Raw genomic sequence first — 21,364 nt, 5'->3', positions numbered from 1 at the left:
TGTTCCGGCATCGGCAGCTCTCCCGGCCCAGTCGGTAATTACAAACGTTTTTAAAAAAAAAGGGTCAGTTTCTGCAGGTGGTTACTATAAATTTCACTTTTTAATTTTCAGATTCACGTGATTCAATTAAGATTACACAGTGCGAAGCCGAATTTGTATCAGAAGATGCCAAATTAGCGCTGCAGGAAAGTATTACTTATTCCGCGTTGGTTATTATTTTCTTTTTTCCGTGTAACGCTGAAATTATTCATTGACTCACTGGCAAAGCGAGAACTTGGGAGACGTCACCTTGAGATCTTGGCAATCGAGAGAGGCATTTTCCGCTTCTTCTGTTTATTTGTAGGCTTATTGATTAATAGATAGTGACAAAGTGTCCATCACAGCTCAAGGTGAAGCAACAGAATGTAACTTCCAGGAGAAAGACGGTTGGGATTCATCTCTGGATCGTTAAATACTGATGCGTCCGAGCCAAAGATTCAGTATTTGGCGATCTGGGAGACTCAACAATCAACGATTTTCCTCCAGTAAGCTACATTTTGGTTGATTTAAATGTTAAAATCAATGGTCACGACCCAAAGGTACTCTGCTGAGAAAGAACACAACAGAAAACAAGGCAGCAAATCCTCACATTTGAGAAGACTTTGTTGCCAGTTTTGCCCGAGGAATGACTAATAAAGGAGTCAATGAGGGCTGCAACAAAAGATTATTTTCATTCTCTGTCATTTCCTGATTGAAACATCAGTTGTTTGGGAGTAAAACGATTGTCAGAAAATGGCGATCAGTGTTTCCCGACCGCCCAAGATGTCGCTGTCAAATGTCTCGTTTCGCCCACAATCCGAAAATACTCGGTTTACTGTCAGAAATGAAAAGAATAGATTCACATTTGGGAAGCGGGAATCGGAGAAATGTAATAAATCAACTACAGGCGGCTGTTTAGTTGGTGATTAACTTAATTCTTGACAACTAATTGCTTCATCGCTGCAGCTCAAAACTGATTGTTGAATCCGTAGATCATGTCAGCATTACATCATAGCACTTGCAGTTCCATCTGTTGTTTACAGTGATGCTTGTGCGTGCATACAGCAGCCAGTCATGCCTGTGCAGATGAAGCAGGGCGGCGCCGGCGGACCTTTCTGGCCCGGTGTGACTGACAGCCTGCAGCTGAATCACAGCGGGGGAAGATTGTCCGCTTGGCAGGATCGAGCCGAGCGTCCCTCTCACCTTCTCCGTCATCTTTAGACAGGTGCGGCGCACAGGTGGAGGCCGGCAGTGACAGATGTCGTCTGGCGTTGGAGCACGCGTCGATCGACCGGCTCGGAAAAACAAGAGGGGAAGAATCGACAAAATGCAAAACGCTCACTCCTGCGTGTACGAGCGGCGGACTGAACGGAACCGGGGGATGGAGGTGGATAGACGAGGCTTTCAAGGTCTCGCTAGGTGAAGTTCAAGGTTTGGAGACGAGTCGTTGAAGGAACTGTCGTTTTTAAAGGGGCATTGCGTCGTTTTGTGGAAGAAATTCAAATAACAACAATATTAATGAGGTTTTTAACGCAAACTCATTAAGGATTTATCGCCCATAAGTGAATAAACAAGCTGCTCTCAGAGGAAAACAAGGCCTGCTAATTTGAAGCCAGAGAGGTGGCAGGGTCCGCCACATGTAAACAAAGTGAAACCGTGTAGAATTGTGTCGTCGTTCAAGGTCAGAGTTTGTTTATTTAGCTTGTTTAGACATTCAAAAAAGAGAAAACTACACCTCAAAACTACACAGTGCACCTTTAATGGAATCAATCGGAGCGTTTTCCTCGGTGCTGAAGGTCCGTCGTTGTCGGTTTCAAAAGTTTTAATGACGTGAATTTAATTTTCATTCAATCCACAAACTTTCAAGGATCCCCGGCGCCTGCAGGATCCCTCCGAAAGTGTCGTTACTCAGAAAACTGCATCAACGTTGGAATGTCTAATTAGAAGGAGCGCGCTGACGGAGCACAGCTTTCAAAAGATGAAATATGAATACTCCAAATTAAAACTTCATCATTTCCTGCTCTTGCGCCTCGGTGGAGGTGGGTCACCAGACGCTCCATCATCGCCCCGCTGACTGATGGAGGGGGTCCGCAGAAATAATCACAGAGCAGAGCCGCCCTGCGCCGCCGCCACCGCTGAAAAATGCAAAAAAGGGGGGGGGGAGACGGCTCAACGCGAGCGCTTCTGGAGAGGTCAGGCGCTTTAATTAGACGCTCGAGCGTGACGTGAGGATTTAAACACTCCGTCGCTCATTCTCAGACCTTTTTCTGACACACAATGGGGTTCAAGTTGGGCTAATTTGCTGCTTATTTCCCGTCTGCAAAAGTCACCTGTGTATTATGACACAATGAAAGCTGTCGCTAGGATCAGGACGAGCGTTTTTCCTCGTGGTGCCGCTGGGAGAAAGAGAGTGCTCGTGCATGTGTGTGGGTACGACGATGTGACATTTATATCACAGGTGCCGTTCCCAAAATAAAAAGGTCATCGTGACACGTTTTCTGCCTCTCAGCTGCAGGATGAGGCTGCTGCTGCATGGTACAAACTGAGAGGTTCTTAAAATATTACCACTCCGATTGTTAAACTCCAGCGTCTCCTCCATCATCTCGGCTCTTGCGCCTCTGTGGAGGAGGGTCAACAGACGCTCCATCGTCACCCCGCCGACTGCAACGAGAATCACAGAGCGCAGCCGCCCTGCACCACGCCGAGATGCAACAGGGGAGACGCTTCAACAGGAGCTTTTATCTGGAGGAGGCTCTGACGCTTTACAGGCATGTTTAATTAGACGTAGGCAGCACGGTGATTCCAGCGAACAGCCGGGGGCCTTGGACGGACGCACAATCTGATCCGAGGTTTGCTGCCGGATGCGACGGAGGACCACCTGAACGTTATGACACGCCGATTAACCCGTCGCTACTGTACATTCGCGCAGTTAACCGGCGCCATCTCCAAAAGTTTGAAAAGTTGCGCTTCATTTTCAATCAAATCCACAAAATAGAAATATCATCGTCTCTCAAATCGCCTGTCTCTCGGCTGTGAGACTGTGTTAGGAACCGGACGGTACCGGTGCACACAGAGAGGTCCGTTATCAATGCTTCCACCATCATTTGTGCTCTTGCACCTCTGTGGAGGTGGGTCAACAGACGCTCCATCATCATCATCATCATCATCATCACCCCCCCAGCTGACTGATGAAGGGGCTGCAGAACAGAGCCGCCCTGCAGCAGCACCCTGACATGCAACAGTGTTCTCAACAGGAGACACCTCAGCGGGGAGCCTCGTTTTTTTTTTTTTTTTCTGGAGAGGTCAGACAAGGCGTTTTAAATCACAGCAGGAGGGCGACATGACGATTTAAATGAACACTCAGGCCGCTTCTTGATCCAAGTTGGGGGCTAATTTGTGCTCTCTGGCAAGGTGACGCGCGCAGGGACGGACTGCAAAAAACGCAAAACCCGCTCGTCGTGCGTAAAGTCGCGGAATAACGATCACTGCGTTATAATGGAGGGAGATCACAACCTCCGGGCGACCACTTCCAGCTGACTCCCGCCTGCAAAACGTTTATTACGAGCGCAGCCGACATCACCAGCATCGGGGAGCAGATGGGGGGGGGGGGGAAAGTCCCCGCAGCGCTGCATGCGGATGGTAATTCGGCGTGAGAGGGCGACACAGGTTGATATTCAAGATTAATATGCAGAGAAGTGAGAGGAGCTGCTCGGTACCTGCTCCTGCTGCTGCTGCTGAGCCGCTTTCGACGGCGCGTTGCCTTCCTTCGCCGTGGTCATGATTTCCCCCTTTCAGCTGGTGGAGGGGAGAAGAAACTGTTGTTTCCCCGGCAGGAGGACGAGGAGAGGAACAAAACCAGCCAACAACAAAATATGAAAAAAAGCCAATTACAGAAAAAAAGAAAAAAAAAAGAAAAAAGATGCACCGGTGCAGCAGAGAACCGGCTGGTAGAAGAAGAAGAAGAAGGAGACGGAGTATTCACGGCGCACACAGGATGCGTTTGCAGCGGCCAAGGTGTGAAATAACAAGTGGTGGAGAGGAAGGACGCGCCGCTCAGGAGGAGGGAAGGCGAAAGATTGTCAGTGGAGGCGAGAGAGAAGAAGAGGAGGAGGAGGAGGAGGAGGAGGGGGAGGAGACAGCAGAGAGAGAAAGAGAGAGGAAGAGGGAGAGAGAGAGAGGCGCGCATCTCTTCTTTAAACGCTTGATGCGGGACTCTGCGTGAGCCATTCAGTGCGCACACGATGGAGAGAGAGAGAGAGAGAGGAGGGGTGGTGGAGGGGGGCTACATCATGTGCTGCATCAATTAACAGTGCACAGAGAAATTAAGCGCTGAAACTTTATTGCTGAACTGACGAAGGGTTATAGTCTCCCCAAACATAAAACAAAACAAAATATCGATGATTATCAGAGTTCATTCATGTTTAATTCAAGACGACGCTCCGTTTCATCACATCCAGCTCTCATCCCGCTTCGTCTGTCGGAGACGCCGTTACAACTGGGAGAAAGTAGAAATTAAAGAGGCGCAATGTGGTTTATTTTTTATTTCCCGCAGCGATTGGAGAACAGAACAATTAACATCCTTCAGCAGGAGAAGGAAAGGGAGGTTGTCTGGGCGTTACATTTACTTCAGCTTGTGCAGCATCACTTCCTTTCCTCCGCTGCGTTTCATGTTCTTGTGCACGTAAAAGGTCAGCAGGAGCTCCTTTCTCCCACAGAAAGCACGGCCCCTCAAACGCCTCGTCCAGCAATTAACTCTGTGACTTTGTGACATCACCGAGTTACACACATTCGCATGATTTATGCCTCTGGTTTGGCAAGTAAGAATTAATTTAGCACAGCCGCTCTGTTGTTGTCAGCTGTGATGTCTCAGCCGTGTGTGAGCGGACCAATCAGAGCAGACTGAGGAGGGTCTTAAAGAGACAGGAGCTGAAAAAGACAATAGGAGGAAACAGATGTGTTTTTTGAGCAATGAAGCATGTAAACCTGTGCTGGAAGAACATGATGAACCTGAGAATGAGCATTATATGTTTCCTTTAACATTTATCAGGTTAATAAGGCTGTCATGACAAGAGACCAACGATTTTAAGGAGATGAACTTTTGGTGCAAACGGAAAAGGCGAGCAGAAATCCAATATTCTCCAAAAATATCCTTAACGCAAACAAACCTAGCTGTGCAGAAAGGTCATCAGCAGAGTTCAGCCATAGTTTATGAGTTATGCAGTGGTATATTCTCATCACATTACCACACATGGCTAAAGAGACACTGTGGATTATGCAGCGGAGCAGCTTAAAGGGATATTCTGGTGTAAGTTTAATCCATGGTCTAACACACCGTGAAACTGTGTTAGACTCCCTCTCGAGAGATCAAGTTAGCAGACCGCTAATTTACAGAGTTTTATCAACCTCAGAAACAACCGCACGACAACAATACACTGCAGTAAATGGATCCAAATATAAACCGCCACCAAAAAGCCACAAATAATGCTCAGAACAGCACCAAACTTCAGCAACAGTACAAACAGGGTCTCAGCACATAGTCCGGGGCATCTAACCTCCGCTAGCTTAGCTGGATTTCTACTGAAAAGCTGACTAAATTTACCACTCTTCTGCAGCAGCTTCCTGTTGACGGGAAGTCCCGACGAGTCGATTACCGAGTGCAGTAGAGTTCCGCGGCTCATGGATGAAAATGTATGATTATGACTCCATGGAAAAGCAATCAAAGTTCATATGTGTCTTACCTGCCAGTTTATAACAGTTATTATCGAGAGCGGACAGGGAAAAGAACGGAACTGAGTATTTCTAACCGCACTCGGTAATCGTCGCGTCGGGACTTCCCCGACCCGGAAGCTGATGGAGGAGAGTTGAAATCTGTTTTTAGCTTCACAGTAGAAATCCAGCTAAGCTAGCGGAGGTTAGATGCCCCGGACTATGTGCTGAGACCCTATTTGTACTGTTGCTGAAGTTTGTTGCTGTTCTGAGCATTATTTGTGGCTTTTTGATGGCGGTTTATATTTGGACCCATTCACTGCAGTGTATTGTTGTCGTGCGGTTGTTTCTGAGGTTGATAAAACTCCGTAAATTAACGGTCTGCTAACTTGACCTCTCGAGAGGGAGTCTAACACAGTTTCATGGTGTGTTAGACCATGGATTAAATTTACACCGGAATATCCCTTTAAGCATTTGTTTAAGTTAAGTCTCAGCGTTTTTGCTCATGGAGAAGAGTTCCCTTCCCCTTTAAAACTGAATCCAACAGGGGTGGACTCTGGGTGTTTGAGGGGCAGGGGCGACCAACATTAAAGGGGCACCAGCTGTATGAGATGGAGCACCAGAGCGCGATACATTCCACCACAGAGGGCACTTCATCATGTTTAATCACCACAGGGGCATCTAAGAGGGCACTTTACCCCCCCAGCAATCGTGCTAACCGCTGCAGCACTTTACCTCCGAGAACGACTTCTACATTATGTGAATGTCTTCCTGTAATAAGATCCAGAACAGCGATCCTCTGCCGCTACTGATGCATTAGTAACACTGAAACACTAAGTGGTTTCAATGTAATGTAACCGGATTAAATGTAATTCTACATAGAGGAGCAGCAGATGTAATAACACTGAGAGTGTTTGAATAATGGTGAAGACATGAGCGGCTGTGAAAAGTTACAAGGCAGCTCCAGGAAAGTGGAACTGGTTAGGACTGAAGTTCAGTCAGTCAGTCAGTCAGTCGGAGCTTTTAACAAAATCTTGAAGAATAATCAGAATATCCGGTTTACTGCGGCAAAAAGAGCCTCTCATGTTTTCTACGTCGGGCGATAAGAACCAAACTTTCTCTTCATGGGGCCCGCTCAGTTAATTACATCTACAAAACACGCTCCTGCTGAAACACTGCGAGGAAATGACTTCCTTTGATTTCTTCTGAGATGTACTTAATGTTAATTATTACCTTAGTCTCCGGTCTGACTCTTTTTTCTATTGCGAGGCTGCAAACGAATGTGCCGCGCGGTTAATTAAAATCAGGTGGAGGCTCGGTGAAGTCAATTACCCTGAAATCCCACGTGAACGTCTGCGGCGTTGGCTTCATGTGACCGGCGGAGCACGACGGGCAGGAGAGAGGCTCGTCCTTCAGAAAGGGGAAAGAAATCCACCGTCGGACACACTCGGATGAGATAGCATTTTGTTCGTTTGTTTGTAATTTACTCCCACTCAACCTGCCGGAGATTCCAGTTTCTCTGCATTTGCATCAACCTTTGTTGACAGTCCCCGATGAAACGCTTTCACTGTGTCGCAAATGCGAAGCGAGCCGTATCAATAAAACGCATAACTAGTTTTTCTATTCGAGACAAGTGGGTGCTGAATTGGAGCGACATTTTTGTTTTCCATGGCAGCTTAGAAGTCCAGTGTGTGGGATTTACTGAGGAGTTTCGGGTTGAAATGCAATAAAATATTCATAATTATGTTTTCAGGTGTGTATAATCGCCTGAAACGGAGAATTTGGGGGTTTCGTTACTAGAAAAAACAGCCTTTTTTATCTCCAGAGGTGGGACTCTACAGTTGCCCAGAACAAACAAACCAAACAGTGACTCTTTTTGTTTCATTTTTATTGGCCACAATATGAGGAAGTGAGGAAGTATGAGTGAAGCGAGGAATATTCAGTTGGTCACATCCTGCCACCACGCTGAAATCCCACACACTGGACCTTTTAAAACAAGAGTCTGCAGACATGCTAGCAGCTTTGTAATGATGCACAATGGTGCTTTGAGCGGCATGCTAACCTCAGCATGCTACCACTTTAACAATGGCACTGCTAATAAGTATCGTTCAGCAGATATAGCCAATGTTCACCCTCATATTTTAGCATGTTAGCTGGTAATTTGGTAATTAGCACTAAACATAATTATCAGACAGAGGGAAATGTTGACACTAGATGATAAGTCAATCAATCCAACAGTTAGCTTAAAAATAAAAACGTCAGCCTCATGGTGGCACTAGACTTAAAGATCCTTTTAATAGCTGTCAAGATATTTCAGTCCACAGCATAAAAAATATTGGATGGAGCCTCCTGGTTTGAAAAGTGAAGCCAGTGTGGAACCTCAACTGGTTTCAAAAGTAGTCCAATTGTATGTGAGCTTATGAAAAAATTACCGGACTTCTCACTTGATTTGTTACCTCAGTAAACGGTTTCCTGATGAGTTAATGGTCTCAATCGATGCTTTCAAAGTCTTCGTCAACACAGTGTGATGTTCATTTTGTAAATGATGGTCCCATTTAGAGGAAGATAGACGATAAAACAGTGTATGTTTGAGGATACAGGTTGTATTGTTGGATGCTCCCCAGCCTCAACTGGTCACTTCTGGCTCCAAAGAATCAAGATGGCGACGGCCATAACAGCAAATTCTAGTCTAGGGTGGCACCGTGGATGGTTTACACTCAGTCCGAACCAACAAATCAAAAGACAGACCAATATTCCTCAAGACACACCAAAATAGTGGCTAAAAAAACCCCCAAATGAAAAGGGTTTGTTCTATTACCAATTGATCCGCAATGATTTCCTTGGAGAAATCTCTGCTTTTGGACTTTTGCCAGGTGCAGCCATTACACCTGACGGTTGTGTTGCCGTCCTTTGACGTATGAAAAAGGATGAAAACCCACCCGGCGCTCGCAGCACCATCCACTTGTGGCTCCAAACTATATTAGCAGCCTCCTCCGACAAAAAACTCTGGCCTGTGTTTACCATCTCGTGGATGATTTATGAAACCGAAACGACTCCTCAACAGCCAATCAATCAGCCCCAAAACAATGACGGCCACTCTGGGCCAAAGCCCTATTGGCTGATGACGGATGCTGTGTGGTCGGGCCGCGGCAGCCGAGAACACAATAACCACCTCATTGTGGCCGTGTTTTTGCGGAGCGGGGTGCACAAACCTCGTGTCTCTGATGTTGACAAATGGGCGAGAGGCGGCGGTGATGAATGCTCCCGGGAGGGCGGCTCTGTTTAAATACACATTCCTGGAAAGTCAGGAATTAACCGGCTGACGGTGCCAACCTGCCCGAACAGATGGAGCAATATCCACTCGCTCCTGCTTCATCACTTCGGCGCTAATGCCAAGCTAGCTGCCAACCCAATGAACTAGTAGTGCTTGTGCCTAATTAAAACCTCAGCGCAAGTCAATATACGCCATAATCTTAAGGCATTGTTTTGGCACTGATTGTAGTCGCGTGATTACTGGAAACAAGCTCAAGGCCACCGGGTGGTGATCACGTAGATAAATATAATTGCTCTCGTTAAAGAAGCCTCTCCAATTAACCCCGGGAATGTAAAGTGACAGTTATAGGTTGCCTCGACGCAGGGACGAGGTGGATCGAGCGACCCAGAAGAGTCGCCGATACTTTATAAACTACTTTATGTGCGTCCGTTTGGAATAACCTCCATACGGCTAATAAGAAAACACAGGAGTCGAAGAAAGGCAATCGAGTGGAAGCTCTGAGAAATGAACTGATACTCTCAAATTGAAGGGATGAGCAGAGAAAGGATGAAAGGAAAAGGGAAGAATAAAGCACTCGCTCGGATTGAATTCAAATTCTGTTTGCTTTGTCCACCGTGTAATGACAGGAAGCACAAAGCAAAGCCAAGTCTGTCTGACGGCTTTCTTTAGTATACGTGAAGCAAACAGTTGTTTCCCAGAGTGCTCGGGCCGTACGGCTTTTTTCTTTTTTTTTATTTGAGATATTTGGAGAACTAAAGCACTAAATCCCTGTTAACACCGCCGGGTACGAGTGGGATCATGCACATGACGTGGAAAACCTTGGGTGTTTTTTTGATCGAACTCGAGGAAGTCTGAACACGCGGCGAGGTTGAGCCTGTTGGCATTTTAAATCTATGTTTTATTTCAAACAGCTGCGGTATATTGTGTTTGTCTGTTCTCCATTGTCTGTGCCTGCATGCATAAAATACGCTCACTACTTGGTTTTTGAGCTCATGCAACGGCACAGCCGCGTCCATAAACTGTGTCCCAGTACACCCATTTGTGGAGAGAACGGGATCCAAAAGAAAAAAAAAAAAAAAAGTATGTTCTGAGTTATAGCCAGCTCCGCTCTCCCAGAACATATTCTGTCATAGCATATGGCCAAAACCATCTATCAGCGTTACATTAATTCCTATATCAAACCCTTCAATGCAGCGAGCCCCCAGCGCCAGGAAACGGCCGGGGGAACGAGTGTAATGGGATGTTTCAAAAACAAGAGTTGTTCGGCGCCGCGCCGTAACGCGCCGTGACTCGTTTTGATTAAATACTTTAAAAGGAGGCATCCGTTTCCTCGTGGGCTGCTTCCTCGTAAACGCACATTTTGATGCGGACGAGTCTCATATTGTGTGTGATGGAAGAGGCTCGCCTGCAAAAATAAGACCCAATATCGCCTTTCGGGAGAGAGGTCGAGGATGGATAAGTGATAACTCCGGCGTTGACACAGAGCACGACCAAAAGGTCCAGGACTCTGCTTCCCAGGCGGCGCTGCGTCGCAGGACCGCGCGCCCCAATTTCTCTGCTCTTATTTGTCTGACACATGACGGCGAGCATCGGGATATTGGGGGAAAAAAGTAATTGCTTTTCCGTCTCTCTCCCTCTCCTCTCCTCCCCTCCCTGCGAACACTCTCTATGAGGTCCTTACATAAATACAGCTCGGACCCGTCAACCTGACAGAGACGGGGATGCATCAGGATGCAGTTTCTCCTCTCGGCGGCGTTACAGCACTTTACGCCAGGTGTGACTCATCAGCCTTCACACCACTCAGCCGTGAAATGTCAACAGAGCCAGAATCCACAACCAGGCCCGCTTTCTGCGGCGCCGGGGCTGATGAGCACATCTCTGCTGCTGAATGAGGTTTTTTTTTTTTTTTTTTTTTTTTTGGCTCATTAGCATACTGTGTGTGTGTTACAGTAAGTCCTGCCTGCTGGAGACTGAACCGAGGAAATACAGACGGAAGTTTTTCTTAAAAAAATAGGCTCTTCAAATAGTTCCATCTTGAATTTTGAGGGTTTTTTTTTTTTAAAACATGCATTTGAGGAACTTCTGAGTGTAAACAAGCTAAAGTTTCTGTTGCAGCGCTCAGACGCTGCAGGAGGTCTGAAGTCTGTTTTTTATTCACATTTCTGTTCCTTTCGCGCGCTTCCCCGTCCTGTTTGTTCCACCCCGATCTAATAAATGCTAATGACACATTCTTAACAGGTGTCGCGCGGACATCATCGCGTTTTTCAAAAGGCCTCCGTTGTCATGACAACAGCTGTTGCTTCGTGCATTAAATAGGGTTTGTTCAGGCTCTCGCTCTACAGTCAGTGCTTTGTGCTCTGCGTTGCATAATGTGCTTCAAAAAAAGAAAAGTCTGAGAGCGGCTTTGTGAAATAATCTCCAAGCCAATTAAAGAAAATCTGAAAATATCATAGATGGACGAGATAAATGGAGTTAGTATGCAGCACGTATCCAAAGCCAGAGAGATTTTATTTTTTTATTTTTTTTTAAAAGCATTCGGAGTAACTGTGACAAATACTACAATCTCCCTTCCTCTTTTTTTTCCCAGAAGATGACAAGTGACTGATTCGGCATCATGCCACTCCGTCAAGGGCCCTAACGCTCGCCGGAATAATGGCACACTCCCGAACGGCGCCTGCTAACACGTTTGAGGCCCCCGCTAAAAGGCCGGCCGCGCTGTAACACATCTCAGCGCCGAGGCAGGAAGGACGGCTCCAGATACTGATCCAGCCACCATCAAAAGCCTGAGAGTGCCGAAATAGATTTCAGCACCACTTAATGGACAGCTCCAACGGTGCGTTTCACAGCCGAGTCCAGGACTCCACTTTCACTGAGAGGAAGGAACCCGGAGAGAGGAATACCAGAACAGTGGGACTTTGCAGAAGGTACTAAAGCCACCAGGAAGTCATCTTTAATAGGACAGATTGTTACAGATAGAGAGGATTGCCTTTTATATGAGTTTCTTCGCAGTGTCGAGGAGTCGGGCGGTTTTACTGGGGATGAAGAGGAGCGCTATCAGAGTAAAATGTGTTTTTGACCTTTTTTTTAATGCTTCTCAACTTTGTATATCTAATATATGAATGTCACATCACCAAACCTCCAGCTGAATGTTTGCTGGTGCTGATACATGACAGGAGGGCGCCAAAAAAGAAGCAGCTTTTGTGGCTTCAATGTAAAGAAAATATCAGCGTTGGGCAACTTACTTCCAACATGTGATGTATTTTATGTAAGTAGGTATTTTCATTTGAAAGTAATAAGTTACGTTACAATATTTCTGCCCCTGTAGATTGATTAGTTGCGCACTTTCACCAAATTAACCGCCGAAGTATGACTAAAGCGCAATAAGATGGACATCGTGCAGTTCCTCGAACGGCCACTTGAGGCTGGAACTCCACAAGTGAGTCGATCCCAATAAGAGCTCATATAAAAAAATTTAAAAAAAATTCAAATATTAGTAATAATCGTTGCTGGATGACTTGTTTCGTTTCACCAACACCATTAAGTTTCAGAGATCGTTCAAGTTTGTAGAACTTTTCCAAAGAGGAGTCATTCAAACTGCAGGTAACCTGAGGTGACATTCTTGTTGTAAGCATTAAATCTTTTAAGACTCCAGCATTCGTGCGATTATCTGTGCTGATTTGTCCGTGTAAATAATGCTTTATGGCCTTGGTGAAGGGCTGTGAGAGTGAAGTTTGAAATTTTTTTTTAAAAAAAGGGATTCAAAGTTCAACAGTGAAAAGGAAACTTAATAACCGAGGTCTTGTTTGATTTCCATTAAAACGATCTGAAAAGGGGTTATTCTGCACAAAGTTATAACAGAGTTACTCCCTGCTTGTTCGCACAACTTCTCATTTAAAATCTTAAAAAAAAAACATTCTTGTCGGTGCCTTGTGTAGAACGCAGTGCAAACTCCCCATATGTTGAATTAGAAATAACACACAATGACTGGTTGGGAGCGTGCCTATGTTCCCACATTTCTAAGATTTTTTTCCAAAATTAGGCCCTCTGGCTAGCCCTTAAATTGAAGGGAAATGTAGGAACATGAGACCTAATTTTGAAAATATCCTAGAAATGTCCCGCGACTGCTCATGTTTTGGTGCAGCTGGACGTCAAGAGGGAACACTGTGTTTCCAAAGATGCAGTCACTGAACATGAGTTTCTTTCAGCTGTATTTAAAGGGTAACGCCACCAATCTGGGGAATAACTACTGCATATGTGAGAAAGAAATAGTACAACGCAATCACTTTATGGAGGCTAATGGGAGTTCATTTAGGAATAAAGGATAAAGCATTTTGCTCGTATCACGGTCCTCTGGATTGTTTAACGTCTGTGATGAATAAACAAAAAACATAACGGTGCTCGGACGAGCGTGAACGAGGACGACGCACGACCTGCCTCTTCATTAGACGCAGCCGCTCTGGTGTTACGGCTCTGCGCTCCATTAGAGCTCCTTCAACGAGCAGTAAGCCACCAAACCGCGCGCTTCAGCGGTTCTTGCTCCTCCGCCTGAATGAGAAATAGAAACTGTGCGACTCCAAACGGTGGAAAACATCTTTTTTTTTTTTTTTTTTTTTTTATTCCACGGCGGCATTAAGACGTAAGCTCGGTTTCTCCGGTGTGAGTCATGAGCTCCGTGGTTTCAGAGCGATCGAGGTTAAAACTGCCTCGCTGTGACCTGAATGAGCCTGAATTTGAGGCTCGAATAAATGAATGAATACGTGAAAAGCAAAAGCAAAAGAGGAACACGACCAGAAGTCATCCGTATTATTCCGCGACTGCACCGGTTCATCCGGAGCTGCTGCGCGTCGCTCTCGCAGTCTCCCGACCGTGATGAATCAGAAGTCGGGGGAACATTTGTCACAGCGGGCCACATGTCCTTTCATCACACCAGGTCTCGCTCTCGCTCCCCTCCCCCTCGCCTTCTCATTCCCTCAACCTCCATGGTAGTTTCATTCCTCACAGAAAAAAAAAAAAAGCTTTGTTGTGAATTTGTCACTGCCCCAGTCTGTACGCCGCGTTAGCCATGCCCTTGGGTTTTTTTCCTGATAGGGCCGGCGGAGCATGGTGGCGCCGAGATATAGAAGTGGTGCTCAGCGGGCTGCCTTTCTAACCCGGCCAGGAGAAGAATGGACGGTTACGGGTTAAAAAAAGCTCTGACAGGTGGGGACAGGTGGGGACAGGTGGGGACAGGTGGCGCCGCTGGGGGGGGAATTTGAATACAGGGACTTTTACGGACACACGCCACTCTGAAGAGGTGTATGGCGTATGTGCGGTGTTCCCCAGCACTGTAGAGAGACGGGTAAAAAAGTGTGCAGCGGTGGATCTTGAAGCCGGGGAGCTGATATACACACTGTAATTGGATCTTCTTTTATTGGCGCCGGGACCCATATTCTACCTGACACATCCCCCCACACTCCGAGTAGCGCAACTAACAATAAGCCAACCCTCGCCGTGATATATACCGCAAGTGTCTGGTTGTTTCGCTTCAAACCGATGCAGCAGAAGAAAAACAAAGCGTCGGGAAGCAAGTGAGGATCTGAAAGCAAATCTGGCAACTGTGTTGTCTGTCTGCAGTCCCGAAGGCGAGAGTCAAAACAGATCCATAGCCTTAAATTTAAAAGTCAATGACTTCGTCTGGAGCTTTGAAGATGGCACGAATCAGCCCAGATCACAAGCTGATTTAGGAGCTAATTATAGAAGTGAAAGTATTCCAGATACGTGGCTTACACCCGCGGAGTATTCCTTTTGTGCGAGGCCGATTTGAAATATTAAAGGTGAGATTGCCAGCAGGGGGATACTTCCTTCGAAGCGGGCAATAAAATAACTCATTAAAACTTCTTGTCTCCTAAGACATTAGATAAGCAAGCTAGGTACGGAGAGGGCGGGTTCTGACAAAGAAAAAACCAAATAGCCTCGACAGCCGCGATGCGTTATCCAAATCACCACCTTTCAATCGGGCTTCTCTGACTCAATCTCAAAGCTCCCCGCGTATCAGCAATGACGTGGATTTCAAAACAGGATTTTTCTTTTTCCCTGAATTGATTCAATGGAGTTGAAGTGCACATGACATGGCACAGGATTTATGTGCACAGGCGAATTCAAGAGGACATCTGCTGTACTGTGGACGTCATGCACTGAAGACCCTGAACTGAACACTGGAATAAAAAAATGCACACAGAGAATTACTGAGAATCAACAAGGTTCCCTTGAAAAATAAAGTGAATAAACTTCATGTTCCGGGAAGAGGAGTGGAATCCATTTATAGAAGACGTATTATACTTAATAATGTATATAATAATTTGTGTAGCAGCTCTGCATTCCCCATCAAGTTTTAGCTCCTGTCTCTTTAAGGACCCCCCGTCCCAAATACCCACTATCCTCCGATTGGTCGGCTCACACACGCCTGAGCCCAGAACCGCCAACAACAACAGAGCAGCCGCGCTAAATCGATTCTTACTCGCCAAACAAGCAACTAGACATTGAACTATGCAAATGCGTGACACGTTAACGCCGTGTGATGTCACAGTGTCATGTGATTAGAGGCGGAACTACTGACGAGGCGTTTGAGGAGCAGTGTTTTCTGCGGGAGAGAGGAGCTTCTGTTGGTGCAGCCTTCAACCTTTTTAACCTCTAAGATCTATCGCATGCAGCAGAACATTAACAGTGAAGGACTTCATTTGTTTGACATCTTTAAATCAAACTACGATTGATTGTGAATCGTTTCAGCCGTTTCTTCTCTGCGGGAGCGTCTTTCTATTCCAACAACAATGCATGACAGCACATCGTTCCTCTAAAAGTTTGAGAGCGAACTCTGACATTATCCGTGTAGTTTCGTAAGGTTGACCACCGTGTCGAACCGTTTTCCGACCTCACGTTAACGAGAGCTTTACACGCGATTGTAGGACTTGTCACACCTGCTGCTACAGACTGATGGATACGATCTGTGTGAAGTCACGTTTGCACTGATGATTAATTGCTGTAAAGTCGCCCGATATAATTGAAAATAATGACCTGCTTTGATTGCAGCAGAGGCGAGCACGGGGTGAGGTGGCGGCTCCGACTGCCAGGAGCTCAGTTCTCTCTCCCTCTCTCTCTCTCTCTGGCAGCACTCGTCCTCCTATCAAGCAACAGGCCAGCTGCTCGATAGCCCGGGGTGAATGACTTGACCTTCCACTGTTCCCCCAGCAAGGGACGCGAGCTGCCGAAGGACTTCCGCCCGGCCGGGGCGAAAAGCTGCCTAATTAATTTACTTGAAAAAGGACTCGAGAGAAAAAGCAGTCTGCAACAAAGTACCGGGGCCTGGCAGGCAGGGGCTCTGCGGAGCGAAGGGTGAGCCAGCTGAGGACGGGGAACAAAGTGTGACATCAGGAGAGGCAGACGAAAAGAAAAGAATGAAAGCCAGATAAGAAATGACGAATGGAGCGAGATCACGGGCAGAGTTTTCAATTTGGATAAAGGTAGTTTATGGTTACACATAAGGCCCATAGACGATATATATGAGAGAGATGAAGCATGTCCTTGTCTTACAAACTCTCCTTTGGTGCAGACCAAAGTGGATGTTTGAGTGCAGCAACAGGAAAAGTATGTGGACATTTCACTTTTACAGCCCTATGTCATTTTTAACCATCTAATTCAAAAGCTGCTGGCTTAGATATTCTGCAGGATCAGCGTCCAGTTGTCTGGGGAGAACCTGGCTTCTTCTGAAATCTGTAAGAGCATTAATAATGTCGGCCATTGATGTTCGGCTCACAGTCGGTGCTTCAGCTCTTCAAATAGGAGTTCGATGGGGTTGAAGTCAAGGTCTCTGTGCAGACCAGTCAACTTCTTTCACACCAAACTGGAAAAAAAAAACATTCCTTCATGGACTCACGTTGTACATGGAGGTGTAGTTAATTAATAAATCGCTTTCTGTAGCTTTAAATTTCCCTTCATTTGTACTAAAGGGTCTCAGCTGACCATGAAAATCACCACACTGAAATTACTGCATATTGGAAACAACAAATATATTGTTCTTATGGTCAAAGTACTGTAGATTACAGTAGTATGACACTTAAATCAGTAAAGTTCTTGACCTTAACTTGAATATTTCCATGTTCTGCTACTTCAAACTTCCGCTTCGACCAAAACATTTTAGTTGCTAGTTACTTTTGCTCATTAATCTTACTTTGCAGATTGCAGGCTGCATCAGAGCCGAAGCAGAACATTTATTTTATATATTTATCAGTGTTCATGTTCAGTGTTCATTTACAGTGACATGGTTATCTCATTTGAACATATAAGACTACATGATGGGGCAGTTGCAGCTCATCGGCTGGCTTGTTTTTGTTTGCATTTTAAAAAACTTAAGGCGAGAAAAATAAATACATAAATTCAGTGTGTTCAAACTCATATAGATTAAAGCCAGAAGCACTTGCAGAGCTACTGACAGCTCGGGGCAGAAAAAAATAAAATAAAATCAGCTAATAACGTTTCGGAAAGAACTTTTTTAGGATTTGAGGATTTGAGTTTTAGGATAGTTTGACATAACTTTACAGGATTAAAAGAAGAAAAACAAAACAGAAAAACAGACAAAAACAACAGAATAACACTGATTTTGATAATCCGATAATGGACCAGAATGATAATTGGTCAACCCACTGCACACAGTGTCTACATCTAAACATATGCGTAGTTTACTGGACTGGAACCAGGTCGAACAGCAACTACCATACCAGGTAGAAAATTAAAGGAAATAGTGCATCCATAGCAAATCAGTGGTAGATCATAATCTGAGTCTTTTATTTTTTTTAATGGATTCAAGCATTTATATCTAACTATGTGAACACAGAGCACACATTCCTGTTCTTAACAACACAATATAAGATACATAACCTTTGTAGCAGGGCCAGAAAATTCATATTTCAGGTACGTTTTGGTTGAAAAGTGTAAAAATCCACCCCTGGCTGAACAAACCAACAATTAGTTTGAAGCATTTTTTTCTGCCACTTCCCGCTGTGTGTGTGTGTGTGTGTGTGTGTGTGTGTCTGGGCTGCTGACAGAATGACACACCAGAATGCGGTTCACACATCACAGTCTGGCAGGTCTGAGCTTCCAGAGGGAGAAAGAAAAAAAAAAAAACGACGGTCATAAATCAGAAACTACTATTTGAAAACTAAAAATGACAACTTCAGCTGCATTTGGACAACTCTGCCAGCCGTCAGCCGAGAATGACAGCCTGGAAATACCAATGCGCGGCTCGTGTCAGCAAGCAAGGTGCGCTTCTGGGGGGGGGAAACGGTGCACCCAGACTGTCAAATCAAGGGGAATTCAAAACAGCGCATGGTCTGTTGATCAAAGTGTCAATGAGGACCTGTGAGACTCCATCGCTCCGTGCTCGGCTGAAATACAAGCTGTTGGAGAGAAGACGGAGGCATCTGGGGAGGACAGACAAGCCTTCAGATAAATGCTTTCCTCCGACAATAGAGAATAATAGCTGGGGAGACGAAGGAGAAGATTAGACTGTTCTTGTGTATTATTCATCACATGAATGTTTGAGATCTGATGCTGCCATGTTTTTCATTAAATCACAAGCTTTCTCTCCGGCACAAAATAATTCGGTCCGCAAACAATGAAAGAAACACGAACGTCTGTGAGTATCAGCATGAATTTTTAGCTTCAGTTCTTAGAGTGGAATTAATGTTAAGATAAATCCCGCTTTAATGCCTCGGCTGATACCTCATCTTGCAAATTCGTAGGGAGTGCAACAGCGGGTGAGAAGCTGATTTAGTTCAACAGAGAGGTACGAAGAGCACCTGGTCTGAAGAGCACAAGTATGAAGGGGTTGTTAATATTACTTGTTGGAAAGTCAATCAAATGAAGAGATGCCGAATAAATACCAAATAGACTCAGCACAACTACAAAGATACGTATAATGACTACAAAGAGGCTCAAAGAGAGACTCAAAGAGACTACAAAGAGACACAAAATGACTACAAAGAGACTACAAAGAGTCACAAAATGACTACAAAGACACACAAAAAGACTACAAAGAGACTCAAAGAGACTACAAAGAGACACAAAATGACCACAAAGAGACTACAGGTGACTACAAAGAGACTGCAGGTGACTACAAAAAGAGTCTCAAAATGACTACAAAGACACTTAAAATGACTACAAAGAGACACAAAAAGACTGCAAAGAGACTACAAAGAGACACAAAATGACTACAAAGAGACTCAAAATGACTACAAAGAGACACAAAATGACTACAAAAGAGACTCAAAATGACTACAAAGAGACTACAAAGAGACACAAAAAGACTCCAAAGAGTCTTAAAATGACTACAAAGAGTCTCAAAATGACTACAAAGAGACACACAGAGACTACAAAGAGACACAAAATTACTACAAAGAGACTGCAGGTGACTACAAAAAACAGTCTCAAAATGAGACTCAGGACAACTACAAAGATCCTTAAAATGACTGCAAACAGATTTAAAATTACTCCAAAGAGACTCAATATGATAAAACTATGAGAATGATAAACAATTACAAAAATCACTCTAATGTGATGCAAAATAACTATGGACACAAAACTTCAACACTGAGTCACTTCACTAAAAAGACTTACATCAACTACCAAAAGACAAAACATCCGTAAACTGATGCAGAGTGAATGGAAAGAGACTCGCAAAGACCTACAAATATCAAGACAACTACACAGAGACTCAAATTGTTTAAACTTTGAGAATAATACAACTACAACAAAGAGAGAAAAATGACTGGAAACAGATGCAAATTGTTACTAAAAGACACATTCGTTGTTCTGGTCTCTTTCAGTCTTGGGTGTGGACTGAGCCCGTTGGCACGTTGTCTCATAATCCGTCCATCGAAAATACGACGTCCATTTACATCAGAGAGAAAAAATACTTTCCCATTGTGACACACGAGGCAGACAAACTACTTTTTTTTCGGAGCCTGGCTGGAAATACTTCTTCCTCGATTGCCCTGACAACGACAACTCATCATTGACGTAATTATGAAAACGCCATTAGGCAGCTGCGATACCGTAATCAAGGAAAGAAAAATCGTCTCGGCAATTGAAGCCAAGTGTAGGTTTGAGAAGGAATAATCTGCCAGAGTTTTGAAAGTTGATTCAGTCACACTGCTGAGACAGGAAGTCCACCTCCCACTCCTACTCTTACCCTTTCCATCAAATGGATTCAAAGCTACAGCAGGAGAGCAATAATTACTAGCCATTGGTGCCAAAGTGGGAGAGGAAGAGCATAATGGCGTTGTTCTGAGGCTTCCAGCCAATTGTGTGTATTATACCCTAGATGCTCAGGCTGCAGCTGTGCTAGAGAGATCAGAGGGGGAATAGATTCCTAGAGCAAACAGAGGTAGTGGATTAGCTTTCAGATGACAACTGTGTACACAGTTCACAGTATAGCGAGGAGAAAAAAGCTTCCGTATTGCCAGTGCAGTAATATTACAACGCATGGATCCAGGCGAACAGCAAAAGATAAAGTCAACATACATAAAGACGAAATCCTACAGAAAATCTTTCCATCATTCGGCCTTCGTTTCCTGTGTGATCGACATGAAAGAGAGCATCAAACCTGTAGGATTTGTCTCATCTTTTCCATTTCCTGGCAGCGGCGTTCCGACAATGAATCATGCATTCTCTTATCACCGGGGGAGCGTTCAGCATCGGCGGCCCTCCCCCCGGCACTCTATCTGTTTGATTCGGTCCATCTGAGGTCACCGTCTTATCACCTCTCGGCAGTTTTCATCAACCGGCCTTTACAGCTGTCGGCCCTTCGCTAATTCTGCCGTTATCTGCTGCAGCACAGTCAGCTGCCGGGACTTAACACCTTTAGTTCACGCATGTACACACATGCTCGCACTTGGGGTCGGCGATTTTCCAACATAACAGGCGGATAATGGGGCTTTAATAAGAAACCAGCGGGACAGCAACCTCCATCGTCACGTATTTATTTATATTTATTAAAACAGGTTTACACAATCTTTTCTTAAAGGCCCTCAAGGCATCAGCTTCCTGCATGAAGCGAAGATTTTCTGCCAATATCAGAACAGTTAGGGTTCATTTGTGAGACATTTCAGTATTTGTGATTTCTTCCAGCATGCTGCTTGTTTGAATCCTAATCTGATGACAGTTGTTTGCCTACGCTGCCAAACACGAACCAGATCTGATCTTAACACACCAACACAGTCCTGATGGAGCAGATTAGCTGTGTTTCTGAGTACTCACCTAAGGATGTGTGTATAATTTTTGCAAAAGGTTAACTAATGTTACTATTCAGCTATTCATGATTAATGTAAGATTTCA

At 45.0% G+C, this 21,364-nt stretch overlaps 1 protein-coding gene across 6 annotated transcripts in view; it reads right to left on the bottom strand.

Annotated features, from left to right (window-relative positions):
• LOC115570266 (dipeptidyl aminopeptidase-like protein 6) overlaps nt 1-21,364 on the bottom strand; it is a 242,231-nt gene that overhangs the window by 96,953 nt on the left and 123,914 nt on the right. Inside the window, exon 1 of one of the 6 annotated variants that reach the window (XM_030398728.1) lies at nt 3,735-4,232. The exons of the other annotated variants lie outside the window; for them this stretch is intronic. Coding sequence (XP_030254588.1) covers nt 3,735-3,797 — 63 coding nt within the window. The 5' untranslated portion in view covers nt 3,798-4,232. Of the gene's footprint in view, nt 1-3,734; nt 4,233-21,364 lie in introns of those variants that run through there. 6 annotated transcript variants of the gene reach the window in all.

Source organism: Sparus aurata, chromosome 19 (assembly GCF_900880675.1).
Source record: "Sparus aurata chromosome 19, fSpaAur1.1, whole genome shotgun sequence".
Classification (NCBI taxonomy): domain Eukaryota; kingdom Metazoa; phylum Chordata; class Actinopteri; order Spariformes; family Sparidae; genus Sparus; species Sparus aurata.
The sequence above is the reverse complement of the archived record's forward strand: the minus strand, read 5'-3'. Positions and strand labels throughout refer to the sequence as shown.